The following is an 18,824-nucleotide window of genomic DNA, read 5'->3' on the forward strand; positions in this document are numbered from 1 at the left end:
TATTGAAGTATAGTTGATTTACAAGGTTGTGATAGTTTCTGCTGTACAGCAGAGATTCAGTTATACATGTACATATATCTATTCCCTTTCACATTCTTTTCCCACATAGGTTATCACAGAATATTTTTTTACAGAATAAAATACATATATTTAAACACAATTACATTCACATAGATTACTATATCATGGATCTTAAGAAACAGATTAAATATCTCCCTCTGGAGAAGTGGAATGGAAAATATGCTGAGACAAATAGGAAATTTATTCTATGCTTTATCCCATTTTGTATGGCTTTCATCTTTACTATTTAGTATTATCTATTACATTTCAATTTTTCTTTAAAAATTAGCATTATACTAAAATTGTGTATATTATGCAACTAAAATTTATAAAGAAGAAAGCCTTATATTCCATTAAATATTTTATATAGCATAATAAAAATAATAACTTAACTGGTAAGAATAACAAAAATAATACACCCCCTGAAAATAAGTAAAATATAAAATGCATAAATTGGTTAAAAACCAGTGTAACTATATAAATATGTCCTCACAATTTGTTACATCTTATTGATTCTTCAATAAAGGCATTACACCATTCTAGGTGATAAAATAAACAAGACATTATAGACCTTACATTGTACCATGGAGAGAAATGGTTATTAATAACACAATTGTAGAACTGTATTATTTAATTGTACAGTTGCATTATTTAATTATAATTATCATAAATTCTTTGATGGAGAGGAAACCAGAATCAGATCTAAGAAGACTTCAGCATTCCAAGAATGATGTCAAATGACCCCCTTCATGGTGGATTATGCACTTATTTAGTATGAGATATATTTCTTCTCCAGAGATTCCTTATTTGTGTATCAGTTGTAGATTTTTGGTTTGATGTAGGAGTCTATATATATATGAGATTGTTTTAAGTTTTTGGTGTCTTAATTGCAAGTTCATCTCCAGTATTCTGCATTTGTACCCACTTCTTCTCATGATTTCTGATTTTGGTGGTATAATTGTGCATGGATGATTTCATATCTTTACTGTATATATACCTTTACTATATACGGTGAGCCTTGTCATGTGTGGAATTTTTGTTTCCTGTTGCTGTCTTTTCTTTTCTGCCTAGAGAAGTTCCTGTAGTATTTGTTGTAAGGCTGGTTTGGTATTGCTGAATTCTCTCAACTTTTGCTTATCTGTGAAGGTTTTGATTTCTCCTTCAAATCTGAATGAGAGCCTTGCTGGGTAAAGTAATCTTGGTTGGAGGTTTTTTCCTTTCATCACGTTAAGTATATCATGCCACTCCCTTCTGGCCTGCTGATTTTCTGTTGAAAAATCTGCCGATAAACTTATCGGGGTTCTCTTGTATGTTACTTGTTTCTTTTCCCTAGCTGCTTTCAAGATTTTCTCCTTGTCTTTAATTTTGGTCAGTTTGATTACTATGTGTCTTGGTGTATTCCTCCTTGGGTTTATTTTATGTGGTACTCGTTGTGCTTCCTGGATTTGAGTGAGTGATTCCTTCCTCATGTTAGGGAAGTTTTTGGCTGTTGTCTCTTGGAATATTTTTTCTGTCCCCTTCTCTCTCTCTTCTCCTTCTGCCACCCCTATAAATACAGATGTTGGTGTGTTTAATGTTGTCCCAGAGTTCTCTGAGACTCTTCATTTGTTTTCAATCTTTTTTCTCTTTTCTGTTCCACATTTGTAATTTCTACAAATCTGTCCTTCACCTCCCTTATTCGTTCTTCTTCCTCCCGTATTCTGCTCTTAGCTGCTTCTAGTGAATTTTTTATTTCAGTTATTGTATTTTGCATCTCTTCTTAAGTTTTATATCTTGTGTCTCTTTGGTCAGTGTTTCCTGTAAGTTATCCATCTTTGCCTCCAGTTTATTTCCAATGCCTTGCATCATCTTCAGCATCAGCAGTCTAAAGTCTTTTTCCTGGAGGCTGAGAATCTCCTCATTGCTTAGCTGATTTTCTGGGGTTTTTCCTTTCTCCCTCATCTGAGTTATAGTTCTCTGTCTTTTCACTTGTATAGGTTTTTGGTGTGGTGACCTTTTTACAGATGATAGAGTTGTAGCCTCTCTTACTTCTGGTGTCTGCCCCCCTTGTGGCTGAAGTCAGTATAGGGGCTTGCTGTAGGCTTCCTGATGGGAGGGGCTGATGCCTGCCCCCTGGTAGGTGGAGCCGATTCTGATCCCTCTGGTGGGTGTGGCTTAGTCTCTGGATGGGATTAGAGGCAGCTGTGTGCCTGAGGGGTCTTTAGGCAGCCTGTTTACTGAGGGGTGGGGCTGTGATCCCACCTGGATTGTTGTTTGCTGCCCTGGGGCTTCTCAGTGGGGACTGACGGGTGGGGCCAGATTTTCCCAAAATGGCCACCTCCAGAGAAAGGCATGCTGCTGAATATTCCCAAGAGCTTTGCTTCCAGTGTCCTTCCCTCACAAAAAGCTAAATTCACACTGTTTTCCCAGGATGTCCTCCAAGAACTGCAGTCAGGTTTGACCCAGATTCCTATGGAGACTTTGCTTTGCCCTGGGACCCAGTGCATGTGAAAGTCTGTGTGTGCCTTTTAGGAATGGGGTCTCCATTTCCCCCAGTCCTGTTGAGCTCCTGCACACAAGCCCCACTGGCCTTCAATGCCAGATGCTCCAGGGGCTCTTTCTCCCAGTGCCAGATCCCCATATGTGAGAGTTTGATGTGGGGCTCAGAACTCTCACTCCTGTAGGTGAGTCTCTGTGAACCAGTTAGTTTCCAGTCTGTGGGGCTTCCCACCCGGGAAGTATGGGGTTGTTTATATCGTGAAATCGCCCCTCCTACCTCTTGATGTGGCCTCTTCTTTTTCTTCTGGAGTAGGGTATCTTTTTTAAGGTTTCCGGTCCATTTGGATGGAGATTGCTCAGCTTTTAGTTGTGAATTTTGTTGTTTTTAGGAGAGAAGTTGAGCTCCAGTCCTTCTATTCCGCCATCTTAATCCTCTCTCCTGCATTTCTCTAATAATCAGGGATGTTGAGCATTTTTTCATGTGTTTGTTGGCCGTCTGTACATCTTCTTTGGTAAAATGTCTATTCAGGTCTTTTGCCCATTTTTCCATTGGGTTGTTGGCTGTTTTTTGCTGTTGAGTTGTATAAATTGTTTGTATATTTTGGAGATTAAGACCTTGTCAGTTGCATCGTTTGAAACTATTTTCTCCCGTTCTGTAAGTTGTCTTTTTGTTTTCTTTTTGGTTTCCTTTGCTGTGCAAAAGCTGACATCTAGCCACTGATTCTTGTCATTTCCTTCCATCACTAATCTTAAAAGGCAGTAGGAATTTTCTGATTATGCATTAAGTTAAATTTGTGATTTTAAACAATAAATTAGTCAGTTAGAACCCTGGACGAATACAGATATGAAGATGTGGAGTAAGTGTCACTAGGACCCTGCTCTTCCTGTCTCAGTTCCCTCTTAGTGATCCTGACATGCCTCCCCTCTGAGGTCAGCTAAAGGTTTCAACTCTGCACTTCTGACAGTCCTAACCAATCAAGAAGATGTTAAGAGTTGAAAACTAGTGGCCATTCTTATACTAAATGAACCAGATTCTGTCTACTTTCAGATAATCAAAATACTTGGAGTACATTCATGTAATATGTATATTTTTATGTGAGATAATATTTCATCTGAGATTCCATGATGTGAAATATTTTACTTTTCTTAGTTCTTATAGTTCCTGTGGGAAATTATTAGGAAATAAGACATAAGAACTATTATGTGCCCTATAAACAAAGCATTAGGTTTAATAATATTGGATTTATAATGATATAGTAAATACATACTTGGTACCTGGTGTGATTATGAAACAGTTTTACCAAGTTTCATTTTATTTTACCCTTTAAAAAATAATTTTTAAATAATCCCATTAGCCATTTCTCTGCAAGAAATTGAATGGTAATCCCATTTCACTTGTTGATGAGAACATCGTGTATAATTTGGATACATTTATTTAGACACTTTCCAAGATCCAGCAGTATGTACCTTTAGTTCGTGTGAACTGACACTAGTTGGCAAATTCTTCCACCATATGTCAATTCACTCAACAAATATTTTGTACCTTCTATTCACATGTGTATTACCTCCTTTATCTTGGGGAATTCACAGTTTTTGTCTACAGAAAATAATCACTCTCCAGTGCACACAAATATAGACTTAGAGGCATGCAAATGAAGGATTTGATGCATTTGAGAAATGCTTCAAAGAAAAGAGATATTAGTGGGTCTTAATAAATGTGAAACAACTTATTATTTGCAGAAAAAGGGGAAAGACAGCTCAGGCAAAGATGTTTCATAACTTAAAGGTATAAAGTCATGCTGGTAGAGATCATCTTTAGCAATTGCAGTGAAAGCAGGGTAGTAAGGAAGGTATTTCATTAGGTTGTGCAATATATCATGAGGGGTTTCACTAAAACAGTGGCCTTAGAGACAGAGAGAAGGGGATTTTGCGAGACATGTTGAAGGTAGTTGTTAAGACTTGGTGATCAAACATAGTGGGAGGTGGAGGGGAAGATGATGAAAGAATTAAAGCTGACTTGATATTTTTATTTTGGGTCACTGATGAGTATAATGATGTTTAGTGATAGTCACTGGAACGGGAGATGCAGGCAAAGGAAGAATGTTCCAGGGTATGCTTAGCTTTACTGATATTCATGTCGAGATGACCAGACACGAGGCTGTGGATCTAGGTGGAGTAGGTACTTTGAAATGGACTTTAAGAGCTTGGCATTGGAGACTGGAGCCACTGAAATGGGGGCAAGGTAACCAGGTATACCTTGGGCAAGTGCTAGCTATAGGTTCAAGGTGGGGTAGAAAAAAAGCTTAACGCAGGACATAAACACAGAACTGTAACTAGAAATAAGCAATAGACAGGAGAGACAACAAAGAGGGGGCACAAACCCAGAGGATAGGACATTGCAGGAGATGCAGATGCTGAGCAGTTAGAAACCCAAAAGGTGGGACAGAAACATGGTCCCAGGGAAGTCATCAAGACGTAAACAAATTGAACAAGAGGTTGTACCAGTCCTGGAACTTCCTGCAGAAGTCAGAGCCTATTCCCAAGTATTTTGACCTGGGACTCCATGAATATATCATTAAGCATATTTCTAGAGAATAAGAAAAAGAAAGGAATTCTGAAGAAATGTGCCATGTTCCATCTGATACATTTTTAGAGTGAGCTAAGGCTCATCTCAGCCAGCTACAGTGATACTTATGTGTCATACATGAGTGACTTTCTGTGTGAGAACAAAAGCTATCTTACTTTTGGGATATGAAGAATGGAATATTCAAATTACTCACATTGTTTTCTTTTTCTTCCCACTCATCTCCTCCCTCCCTCTCTTCCTTCTTTCCTTTATTCTCCACTGAGGTGTAAGGCTTTGATGAGTTGGGTCAGGGAGAGATCACCCAGAACCTCTAAACTTTATAGAGGATGTTTCAAAGTCCAAACATTCTCCAGTACACCAAGTACCCTTCTCTTATTAAGTGTGGCGAGTAAATAATTTCTTTGAGAAGTGAGTAAAAATAAAATGAAGTCAGATTCATGTGATTTTGACTCTCTTTTGGACATATTAGCACTCTGTTAAGTGATGTACTGTCTCTAGCCTTTTGAGGCACTTAGGTAATTGGCAGTCAGCCAACTGTGAGAGGATTTAACTTTCAACCATGGAGCTGAAAGCACATGGAAATATAGAATTGGCCTTGTTGTTGTACACCTTTTAACCTGGAGGCTTTATTCTAGTTTTATGTCCAACTCCCGAGGTTGAAAATGGAACTAATTTTCTGCTTCCTGTTTTTTTATGGTTTTTCCAGATTCTTTATCATTAACTTTTCCATATTCCTTATTTTAAAGAAATAATTAGCCTGTTTCTTGCAAAAGTTAAATCTAACTTGTTTTTTAGAAAGAAAACTGAAGGCCTAATAAAATATTTGACATAGCATTCCCTAGTCCTATACAACGTAATTATCATTTGATTTATTTCTCTTTTGATTGTATGTAGGCTTACATTTTCTGGTTTAGCATTATTTTTACAGATACTGTAATTTATCAGTTATTAAAAATGTTCCATCTGAAATGTTTGTGCACTTCTAGCTTCTTGTACTGAACAACATTTCATAAAGCAGAGTTTGCTAAAGCTATTTGGTTGAAACACATTGTTATTACTTTAGGTGCCGACTATTCCGATGCTGGTTTCCAATTGCCTTGATTAAAGTAGAAACAATCTATGGCTTGGATGACTTACATTTCACATTGGTTTGAGCAAGATGATTGGTATGAAGGACTACAAAGAGTAAGATATATTTATGTTGTAATTGTAGTTCTCTGTGGGTTTTTTTTTTTTTTCTTTTTTTTTCTGCTTCTCATGCAGCTGTATTTCAGTGTCATTTATGTTGTGGATAGTTTTGCATTGCAAAATTCTGGGAGCAAATAAGATACTCATGTGATAGATTTGAAAGCAGAGGCAAGAAGATAAAATAGAAGGATAGACATAGTTATAGACTGAAGAAAAGGGTTTTTTTTTCTATCCTGGTTTCAGATGAATTCTTAATGTTTTCCGATTGTCTTTAGGCTTTAAAGATAAAATAAGATTCTTTCTAATGAGATTAATGTATGACAATAGTAATAATGTCAAGATAGTCATTTTAATGAAAGAAAACCACTTCATGATAGCTAGAAGTATGGATGATTAATACTGTGCATTATAATAAAATTGTAAAGGAAAATGAGAAAATGTTCTAAAAAAGAGTGCCATGTTCCATTTGATAAATTTTTAGGCAATTAATAATGTTTCAAAGGCATTTGCATTGTTACCATGGCAACTTTTGCATAGTATTTTCAATATAGCTATTCTGATCTATTATTACAGTAGCAAAAAACTGCCATTTTTAAATGCACTTTCTTAAAATGGATTTAGATTAGAATAACATAGGATTTCTCTTTATGTTCATCTTTTTAATGAAAGATATCTTAATTATTTAGATGAAAGCAATTTGTGGATTTCTCTTTCCATTCATGAGTGGAACAAAAGACCCAGAATATCTTTGTGTAGTTTTACCAGCTTTTTCCTCATTGTCGTTTGAAGGCATATATACTAAAGATATGCAGTACTGAATTTTTCTTCCTCTTTACTTCTTCAGGGTCTTATTTTAATCATATCAATCAAGGATTTTTTTTCAGTATTTTACTTCTTTTTAATTATCTTTTGAGTTGTAAATCCTCAGCCATTTAAAGCCTCTTGGGTATTTTCTTCAATTTTTTTATTTTTCAGCTGTGAGAAAAGCTGGTAAACATCTCGGGAGCCAGTAAGTATCTCACTCTGGAGAATAAGCCTCATGGTGGAATCCTAAAGCAATCTGCAGAAGAAGGTTGAGAATTAGTGGGTAGCCTTCCATCCTGAATTCCAGCCTGATCCATAGATGATAGATATATCTTAGCTTATGAGTTTAATAGTAGGTTCAAAGTTGCACTGGACACACACACTCACACACAGACATATACACATGCACTATAACTCTGGTGTCCTTTTTTGTATTGTGTGTATGCATTTTAAATGTAATAACAGTTCATTTCTAATGTTCAAGTATAATCCATATCTTCCTCCTTTGGAGGGTTTAGGGATGATGATCTAATTGGGGGAAAGGGATGACTGATTTTAAGAAAATGCTTTTACTAAAATTTTGTGTTGTGTTCCTTTATAGTGATTTTAAGGCAGCTCCTAGAGATTATGAGAACTCAAAATTCTTTCCCACCACCATAACCCCAGTCAGCCCTTTAACACACTATTGGCCTTTATAAGTGAATTCCTATTTCTAAGGCATATCAAAGGAATAGCTGTTCTTATGTATAGATATAGTTCAATCTTAAAATTGCCATATCCTGAGTTTTAGCTTTTCCTGGCTCAAGTTTTGCTCAGTTCTTATACAGACTTAGATGACAATGAAAGATCTCATTCTAAATAATGAAAACTGAAACATGAATATTGACTTTAATTTCTCTTAAAATTTCAGCTTATAATTTTTCAGATGATATGTATGTGCATATAATCAGCATTCAGCATAGCAGATTTTTCAATAGTTATTTTTTAAATGTTTACAGGAAAATGTAGCTGAATTTTTTAGTTTAAAATTATAATTTAGAAATATAGTGTTTGAAAGATCACATATGAGTTTTATGTTTAGAACACTAAAGTGGTCTTTATACTTTGATATAATTAATATTTATGGCACATGTATATAATTTCCACAGACACACAGACACATATGTATGAACTTGATTTTAACTTATTTTTATTTTTGGCAGTGTTGTAACTCTAGCTATATTTAAATTTCATGATGATGTCATGTAGTCTTGCATATTCAGAAGTGAACTTTATTATTATACAGATCTAATGCAAAATATACTCTTATCACTTGTTTTTTTACATTTCATACACTTATTTCACAGTAATTATGTGTGTGTTGTGCATTTCATATAATATAAGATTGAAACCAAAAGTAGAATTTAGGTTAAAAATATAAAAATGATACCACTGCAGGGCTGTAGTTGCCGGGCTACTGATGTTGTCAGTTGCAAGTGAGATGACACAAAGCCCAGACTTTCTTCCTGAATCCTGTGTAAATCTGCAGTGTTCATGAATTGCAGGGTACTTCATCTTTAAAGTGTGTGCATTGTGTCTGGGTCAAAAAAGATGATGTTTTCTGAAACAACAGATCTTAGAATGGACATGGAAATTCTTCAGTAGTTCATATAAAATTGAAACATATGCTTAAATAAAGATAAAAGTGCATAATATTTATCTGAAATATAAAATTACCTATCACATTCAGTTAAAATATATTTGTTTACCTATATATGTCACATTTTGGTAGGGCTTATATTTAAAATATAAACATATATTTTGAAATGGACTTTCAGTTGAACACTTTCTATTTTCAGTAATGCAGAATCACTAATTATATAAACATTAATGCTGACTACAAAGATATCAAAAGCTTCTGGACATTTCTTTTTATCTCCTTGGCAACTGTAGATATCAACTTAAAAAGGCTAAATAGCATTATATATATATATTTATGATACTTTTGAAAAACAAATAGAAGTTTTAAATTCTAGCTAGTTAAATTCATAATTCAGATTTGTAGATGCAACAGTATTCATATGCTTAATGATGCACGATTTTTTAAATAGTTCATTAAAAATCCTAATTTTTTTTAACAAGCTGCCATTTTGTTTTGTCCTATTCATTGTTGTAATGGCTGGTGTGGACAAGTTATTCAATTTTGAATTTAAAAAGGGTTTAAGTTGTTGAACTATCAGATTATAAAAACTACTTAGGAGCATACCAAGGCATACCAAATTGTACAACAATATTGAAATGTTTATATTATCTGAATTTGGAAGCTAAATAGTAGTATATCGAGATAAACTGACAAAGTAAAAATGTATTGGCATGGATTTAGAAGTAATTTGTTTGTTTTTAATAAATGAAGAGTTAGCAGAGGGACTTTTAGTTTCCAGTTTGGCATGTAAAGAGCTTAGAAGTCTTCACTCTGGCCTACAACAAAAAGTGAAAACTGAAAAATCAACAACTCTTCTTAGATTCGTAAGAGAAGAGAGGTCTCAAGGCAAACTGCTGCCCCCAAATTAGAGAGACAGACAGGTAGATACAGAGAATCTCAACTCACCAGAGCAGAAACTCACCAGCAGAAGCCTCTGTGGGAACCAGAGGCAGAGTGGAAAGCCTGAACTGTAATTGATAAATTGCTAGAGGCTCATGCATCAAGTTCGAGAGTTAAAAACTCCAGGGGGACCCAGTAATAGGGAGGTCTCCAGGATTTTCTGTTTTACCTCCAGGACCTCCACCACATTTTCATAGTAACTATCAGAGAAAGAGCCCTTCATGCTTCTGGCAAGGGGAGAGGAAAAGGAATTATTTTGAACTATGTGAGAGCACCATGTTCTTACCAAGGTTGCCATCAGGAGAAACTACTTTACCGCAGCCTGACCTGCAGGGATTATATCAGCACCTAACCTCTGTGGGGAAGGGAAATACCCAGCTGTTATAGCCATCCTGTCCCACCCAAGGGGAGAAAAATTTCCAAGAATACTGGTGACATTCACATTCCGCAGGCACAGACTCACCAGCGACAGAGACCTAATCATAGGACTGCAGGAAGCTTTCTCTCCATTACATTACTAAAGGTCTGTTTACCACTATTCCTTTCAGCTGGTGCATGATGTTCTCCTTTCAACAAAAAATTACAAGTCATACTGAAAGGCAAAAACACAACTTAAAAGAGATTAAATAAGCACTGGCACCAAAGTTGAAAATGGCAGGTGTGTTGGAATCTATTAGACCAAGAATTTTTTTAAAACTATGATAAAATGCCAAGAGCTGGAGTTCCCGTCGTGGTGCAGTGGTTAACGAATCCGACTAGGAACCATGAGGTTGCCGGTTCGGTCCCTGCCCTTGCTCAGTGGGTTAACGATCCGGCGTTGCCGTGAGCTGTGGTGTAGGTTGCAGACGTGGCTCGGATCCTGCGTTGCTGTGGCTCTGGTGTAGGCCGGTGGCTACAGCTCCGATTCAACCCCTAGCCTGGGAACCTCCATATGCCACGGGATTGGCCCAAGAAATAGCAACAACAAAAGACAAAAGACAAAAAAAAAAAAAAAAAAAAAAAAATGCCAAGAGCTTTTAGGGGAAGAATAGACAGTAGGAAAGAACAGATAGATAATATAAACAAAGAGATGGAAATTCTAATCATCGACAAGAAATACAAGAGATGAGAAACACTATAGCAGGAATGAAGAATACCTTATCGATTGGACATGGCTGAGGAAAGAATCTCTGAACTTGAGAATATAATAGAAACTTACAAAACTGAAAAGCAAAGAGAAGTAAAGGATGAAAAGCATAATATCCAGGAAATGTGGGACAACTACAAATGTACAACTACATTTCCACTCATGTAATGCAAATGCTAGAAGAAGAAAGAGAGAAAGGGAGAGAAGTAATAATTGAAAAAATAATGACTTAGAATTTCCTAAAATTAATATTAGACAACAAACCACAAATCCAGAAAACTTAGAGAATACTAAGGAGGATATAGAATACTAAGGTGCAAAAAAAAAAAAAAAAAATTGCACCTAGGAAAATGATACCCAAATTTCAGGAAATCAAAGGCAGAAGTCTTAAAAGAAGCCAGAGAAAATAAACACTACCTATAGAGGAACAAAGGTCAGAATTACATCCACTCCTCAGAAATCAGGCAAGCCAGGAAAGAGTGGAATGAAACATTTACAGTGTTGAGAAAGTGGACATCCCTGTCTTGTTCCAGATTTTAGTGGGAAGGTTTTCAGCTTTTCTCCATTGAGTATTATATTTGCTGTGGGTTTGTCATAAATGGCTTTGATTATGTTAAGGAATGTTCCCTCTATACCCCCTTTGGTGAGAATTTTTATCGTAAATGGATGTTGGACTTTGTCAAATGCTTTTTCGGCATCTATTGAGATGATCATATTAAATCTGAAACAAGACAGGAATGCCCACTCTCGCCACTGCTATTCAGCATAGTATTGGAAGTCCTAGCCACAGCAATCAGAAAAACAAAAGAAATAAAAGGCATCCAAATAGGAAGAGAAGAGATAAAACTGTCACTGTATGCAGACAACATGATACTATATATAGAAAACCCCAAAGATTCAACCCAAAAACTGCTTGAACTGATCAACAAATTCAGCAAAGCAGCAGGATATAAGATTAACATTCAGAAATCAGTCACATTTCTGTATACTAACAATGAAACTTTAGAAAAGGAATACAAAAACACAATACCTTTTAAAATTGCACCCCAGAAAATCAAATACCTGGAAATACACCTGACCAAGGAGGCAAAGGACCTATATGCCGAGAACTATAAAACATTAATCAAGGAAATTAAAGAAGATGTAAAGAAATGGAAAGATATCCCATGCTCCTGGATTGGAAAAGTTAATATTATAAAAATGGCCACACTACCCAAAGCAATCTGTAGATTTAATGAAATCCCTATCAAATTACCCATGTCATTTTTCACAGAACTAGGACAAACAATCCAAACATTTACATGGAACCACAAAAGACCCAGAATTGCCAAAGCAATCCTGAGAAACAAAAACTATCAGGAGGCATAACTCTCCCAGACCTCAAGCAATATTACAAAGCCACAGTCATCAAGACAGTGTGGTACTGGTACCAAAACAGACATACCGACCAATGGAACAGAATAGAGAACCCAGAAATAAACCCCATCACCTATGGTCAATTAATCTTTGGCAAAGGAGGCAAGAACATAAAATGGGAAAAAGACAGTCTATTCAGCAAGAATTACTGGGAAACCTGGACAGCTGCATGTAAATCAATGAAACTAGAATATACCATTGCACCATGCACGAAAATAAACTTGAAATGGCTTAAAGACTTAAATATAAGAGAAGACACCTTCAAACTCCCGGAAGAGAATATAAGCAAAACATTCTCTGACATCAACGTTACAAATGTTTTCTCAAGTCATTCTTCCAAAACAACAGAAATAAAAGCAAAAATAAACCAATGGGACCTAATCAAACTGACAAGCTTTTGCATAGCAAAGGAAACCAAAAAGAAAACAAAAAGACAACTTACAGATGGGAGAAAATAGTTTCAAATGATGCAACTGACAAGGGCTTAATCTCCAGAATATACAAACAACTTATACAACTCAACAGCAAAAAATAAATAAATAAATAAATAAAAGCCAACAACCCAATGGAAAATGGGCAAAAAACCTGAATAGACATTTTACCAAAGAAGATGTACAGATGGCCAACAAGCACATGAAAAAATGCTCAACATCCCTGATTATTAGAGAAATGCAAGTCAAAACTACCATGAGATACCACCTCACACAAGTCAGAATGGCCATCATTAGTAAGTCCACAAATAACAAATGCTGGAAGGGGTGTGGAGGAAAGGGAGCCCTCTTGCACTGTTGGTGGGAATGTTCTGGTACAACCACTATGGAGAACAGTATGGAGGTACCTTAGAAATCTATGCACAGAACTACCATATGACCCAGCAATCCCATTCTTGGGCATATATCTGGACAAAACTCTCCTTAAAAAAGACACATGCACCCGCATGTTCATTGCAGCACTATTCACAATAGCCAAGACATGTAAACAACCCAGATGTCCACTGACAGATGATTGGATGAAGAAGATGTGGTATATATACATAATGGAATACTACTCAGCCATAAAAAGGAATGACATAATGCCATTTGCAGCAACATGGATGGAACTGGAGACTCTCATCCTGAGTGAAGTAAGTCAGAAAGAGAAAAACAAATACTATATGATATCACTTATATCTGGAATCTAATATATGGCACAGATGAACCTTTCCACAGAAAAGAAAATCATGGACTTGGAGAATAGATCTGTGGTTGTCTGGGGGAGGAGGAGGGAGTGGGATGAATTAGAAGCTTGGGGTTAATGGCCACAAACTATTGCTTTTGGAATGGGTTAACAATGAGATCCTGCTGTGTAGCACTGAGAACTATGTATAGATACTTACAACGGAGCATGACAATGGGAGAAAAAAGTATGTATACATGTATGTGTAACTGGGTCCCCATGCTGTACAGTCAGGAAAAAAATTGTGTTGGAGAAATAACAATAAAAGTAAATAAATAAAGTGTTGAGAAAAACAAAACACCAACCTAAAAATCTGTACCTTGTGAAACTATCCTTCAGAAGTGAAGGAGAAATAAAGTCTTTCTTAGACAAACAAATATTTGGAATTTGTTGCCAGTAGACCTACCTTGCAAGAAATGTTAAAAAAAAAAAAAAAGTTCTTCAAAGAGAAAGATAAGTATATAGGTTGGAAATTCAGATCTATATAAACAGAAGATGTCCTTCAGTAGGTGAATGGGTAAACTGTGCTACATTTAAACAATGGACTATTATTCAGCACTAAAAAGAAATGAGCTATCAAGCCATGAAAAGACATCGAAGAACATTGAGTACATGTTACTAAGCATAAGAAACTGACCTGGAAAGACTCCATACTATATAGTTTCCAGCTATGTTCTGGAAAAGGCAAAACTATGGAGACAGTAAAAAGGACAGGGGTTACCAGCAGTTAGGAAGGAGAGAGGGATGAATGGGCAGAGCACAGAGGATTTTTAGGACAGTGAATCTACTCTGCATAATGTATGTCATTATGCACTTGTCAGTACCCATAGAAGGCACATGCCAAGAGTGACTCTTTTTTTTTTTGTTGTTGCTGTTGTTGTTGCTATTTCTTGGGCCGCTCCCGCGGCATATGGAGGTTCCCAGGCTAGGGGTTGAATCGGAGCTGTAGCCACCGGCCTACGCCAGAGCCACAGCAACGCGGGATCCAAGCCGCGTCTGCAACCTACACCACAGCTCACGGCAACGCCGGATCGTTAACCCACTGAGCAAGGGCAGGGACCGAACCGGCAACCTCATGGTTCCTAGTCGGATTCGTTAACCACTGCGCCACGACGGGAACTCCCCAAGAGTGACTCTTAACGTAAACTATTGGACTTTGGATGATAGTGATGTGTCAGTGCAGGTTCATTGTAACCAATGTACCATCTGGTTGATAGGTTGGTTGTGCATGTTGCGGGGGTTGGGGAAGGACTGGCGGGGATGAATGGAAAATCTCTGTAATTTCTGTTCAGTTTTACTGTAAACCTAAAACTGCTCTAAAATGAAGTTTATTAATTTTTTAAAGTAAAAGAAGTTAGCAGAAATGAAAATTCTTTTTTTTTTTTAATTTTTATTTTTATTTTTTTTTTATTTTCCCACTGTACAGCAAGGGGGTCAGGTTATCCTTAGATGTATACATTGTAGTTACAATTTTTTTTTTTTTAGAAAAATCTTTAAATGACTCCATTTCACCTGTCCATTTATATATCCTTCTTTTATGTTTCTTTTCCAAATACAAACTCAAATTTGTTTAAACATAAATCAGAAAGCACTTTTACTTACACACAGATGTTATTAGTAGTAACAAGATATCCCAAGGATAAACTGTAAAAGCCTATTTAATTCACATGTGGTTGAAATAATGTATATTTACAGTGAAAAATAATGTTGTTATTATTACTTGGAAAAAAAAAGTATATGTATTTTATTTATCAAGGATGTTCGGCATCCTTAGGGGAGAAATAAAGCAGATTTTTGTACCAGTTTATTGTAAGTGTCAGAGGTTAATAGCACAGTTTTTATCATGCCAACTTTTCCGGCAAATCATTTATTTACTTTTTTGTAAATATATCACTAATTCCATTCAGATAAGGAGACTTAATGGGACGAAGGTAGAAGGAATTGGGGAAGAAAGAGAAGAGGAAAAAGCAAGAGATCTTTTCAGGAAGTAAAAATTGAAATAGAAAAGATATAAGGAAGAAAGTAGCCGCATAAATAAATGAGAGATAGCATAACTGACTCTGGGAATGGTCTGGCCCGAAATCCTCTGCTCTGCTACATAAGTGATTTTTATTCAGTAGTTTCCAACTTCCTTCTGTCCCCTCTTCACAATGAACACTGCTTTAACGCAGCTTGTTTTCCTGTGTTGTACATTCAAATAGTTTTTGTGAAGACTTTGAGTCAATGTGAAGACTGTCAAGTTCGAAGACAGAAGTCACAGTCCTCTCAGTGTTGGCTCTCGGTGTATTACATTTAAATTTGCTGCCTTGAACAAATCGTCCATATTTAAAATTGGAATATTTATATAAAAACTGGATATTTCAATTTCCCTGGGAAGTTCCATAAATCTGGCAACATGAAATGACTTTCTCCAGTGGTCTGGAGACTTTGGATAGGATATGCACTTTATATGGGGTATCCTTCTCCAGTGGTACTAGACCCTTTAGACAGGATGTTCACATCCTATGGGCTGGCCTTCTCCAGTGGTCCTAGAGGCTTTGGATAGGATGTGCATTTTCTCTTTTACTCTCGTCTGCATTATTCCTTGTAGGATTCCAAACCTTTGGGAATTGTCGGGAATTGTCGTTCCCAAAAGTCAGTTGTTGTTTATTGTTTTATAATCCCTTTCCTCCCTAATTTAAACGACCTGCCTTGATGTCTGTTGACATTTGGAGAGTTCAACTCCTGTCCTCTGAAAGGATACACTGAGATGAATAGTCCTAGTAGAATTTTTTTTGCAGGGCATAAATCTAAGGACTGAGGGACACACAATGAAGAGGATATTTATTGAATAATGGGAATGACTGATATCCCTCTAACTTTGTTTTTCAAGGCAAACATGTCCCAGGTAAGGCAGGTGGGACTGCTGGCTGCTGGATGTCAGCCCTGGAACAAAGATGTGTGTGCAGCCAATGGAGATAGGTTTGCATACTGTGCGACCCTGGCCATCTATGTTTATCAGGTAAAGAATTACTGATTCTTTTCAATTTTTAATTTGATCAGGTAAAATTAATATTTTAATTAATACTTATTTTTAATTCCTGTCACATGAAAAGCTTAATGCTATAAAAATTTATTTATATTTATTTATTTTTTTGCTATTTGTACTACTTTGGTTTTATAAGTCAAGCTTTTAGAAAATGCTTGTATCATAATATTAAAATATTAGCAAACTCTTAATTGATTTAATAATCCTTTATGTGCTATTCATCAAAAAGAACTTCTTCAAAAATTGAAAGTTCCCATTTTATGAATGGCGAGCAAGTAGTTCTTAATTCTTTTAAACTATATTCCCATATAAATAAGTGAAATTCATTTATTCGTTTGTTTCAAGCCTTGCTCAATAATATTTCACATGACAAAATTGTCTTATCATTCGAAGTGGGTAGTCCGTTAGAAATAATTCTATTAAAAATAGTGCAGATAATTTTGAGATATTCTTGGGATAAGAACTTTTATGACTACTTTTTCTTGTCATGGATCCATCTAAACATCTCTTATTAGTTCCTAATCTATACAGCCAGTGCCCTTCTGGACTTGTTCATATAGAGGTGCCATAAGCATCTTCAATCCAAGTCCAGTTTTTCTTCTTAAATCTGGTGCCAGTATTTCAGTGTCACCAGCTAAACATTCCTCTAAACCACAGGTGTGAGTTATCACTAAAACCCTCTTCTACTCACATCCTCTACGCTAGCAAACCAGAACTAAGTCTGGTATTTTCTGTCTTTTACTCTCTTCTTTCCATTCTTCTCACCTGAACTATTATAATAGTCTCTTAATTTTCTCCACCTCTATTTTGATGCCCTCTAATTTATCCTTCAGTGTAATCAATCATCTGTAATGTACATATAAAATTTTGAATCTTCCATTGCTCCACAATCTTTAATATTAACATCCAACCTCATAGTACGATGTCCTTTCACAACCTTCCTGTCTCTGTCTTCCTCCCACTTTGTGCTCCAGACATATCAAGCTAATTGCCTTTTTCGAAACACCTCAGACTCTTTGCATCTTACCTTTGCTTACACTAAGTTTTCAGTTTGTCCACGTTGCCTGTCCAGAGAACGTTTTCTCATCTTTCAAATCTCAGTTAAAATGTCTAAGCTCTTTTCCAAGTTCTGTTTTTTCCTCTTCCTTAGTGAAGGACCTTATGAAATGGGCTGCCTCTCTGCATGCTTCCATTTACCAGTCTTCCTCATCTTTGAATTCTCAGGTTACTGCACACTCTCTGGCACTTAGTAGCCACTTATTAAATGTTTCTAGAATGATTGTTTTAATCTTGAAATACCAGTTCATTTCAATTAAGATTTAAAAAAGTCATTGCTTTATTCTGGGGTAAAAATTCCTTTTAACTGGAGTTCCCGTCATGGTGCAGTGGTTAGCGAATCCAGCTAGGAACCATGAGGTTGTGGGTTCAATCCCTGGCCTTGCTCAGTGGGTTAAGGATCTGGCATTACCATGAGCTGTGATGTGGGTCACAGACGCGACTCGGATCCCGTGTTGCTGTGGCTCTGGGGTAGGCCGGTGGCTACAGCTCTGATTAGACCCCTAGCCTGGGAAACCTCCATATGCCATGGGAGCAGCTCCAGAAAAGTCAAAAAGACCAAAAAAAAAAAAAAAAAAAGAATTCCTTTTAATTACTAATAGTGTTGTAGTTTATTGAAAATTTAAGAAAAAATAGCTCTAATCTATAAACCGATTAATTTTGTACAATATGAGTTTTTATTGGACCACATGAGTAAGATTTCATGTAGTCTGTTTCTCAAGATTGAGGAAATACCCAGCAATCAAAATGCAATTTAAGGGAGTTCCCACTGTGGTGCAGCAGGTTAAGGATCCAGCTTTGTCTCTGCAGAGGTGCGGGTTTGATCTCCAGCCTGGCCCATTGGGTTAAAGATCCTGCATTGTGAAGCTATAGCATACATAAGTTGCAACTGTGGCTGGGATTTGACCCCTGGCCTGGGAAATTCCATATGCTGTGGGTAGGGCAAAAAAAAAAAAAGTCAATATAACTTACATTTTTTTCACTTACCATTTCCCACAAAAGACAAGCAAGCCTTCTAAATGCCTCCTTTGCCTTTCCATCTTCCTCCTCACCATTCTGCATGTATTTCTAAACATCTCAGTCCCAAACTCCTCCTATGAAATGACTCCCTTAGTCTTTGGTCCTTATTGTCTTGTCTTTTATTTCCTTCTAAAGAAGAAGTACTTATCAGGCAGGGCAAAGTATTCCTCTAAGGAGTCAGGAAGGTAAGAAAGTAGATGAAAGCAGAACGTAATTTATTTTATGTTTGCATGTGTCTTGAATTTTATGATGACATTATATGACT

The 18,824-nt window shown here is 36.4% G+C and overlaps 1 protein-coding gene across 37 annotated transcripts in view; it reads left to right on the forward strand.

Annotated features, from left to right (window-relative positions):
* The window catches only part of WDR17 (WD repeat domain 17), a 117,249-nt gene that overhangs the window by 19,012 nt on the left and 79,413 nt on the right, over positions 1-18,824 (forward strand). For 19 of the 37 annotated variants that reach the window (XR_014829776.1, XR_014829778.1, XM_084999904.1 and 16 more), the window contains 2 exons: positions 6,189-6,310; positions 16,328-16,456. Coding sequence is in view for 20 of the 37 variants with exons in the window: in XM_021075873.2 (XP_020931532.2) it covers positions 6,245-6,310; positions 16,328-16,456 (195 nt within the window). In the remaining 17 variants the exon portion in view is untranslated. The remainder of the gene's footprint in view (positions 1-6,188; positions 6,311-16,327; positions 16,457-18,824) is intronic. The other 18 variants (XR_014829777.1, XM_084999889.1, XM_084999911.1 and 15 more) reach the window with 1 other exon arrangement.

The sequence above is a fragment of the Sus scrofa genome, chromosome 15 (genome assembly GCF_054392235.1).
Source record: "Sus scrofa isolate SSC_HxYL_T2T_F1_AM1 chromosome 15, Sscrofa_HxYL_maternal_Yorkshire_Landrace_v2.0, whole genome shotgun sequence".
Taxonomy (NCBI): domain Eukaryota; kingdom Metazoa; phylum Chordata; class Mammalia; order Artiodactyla; family Suidae; genus Sus; species Sus scrofa.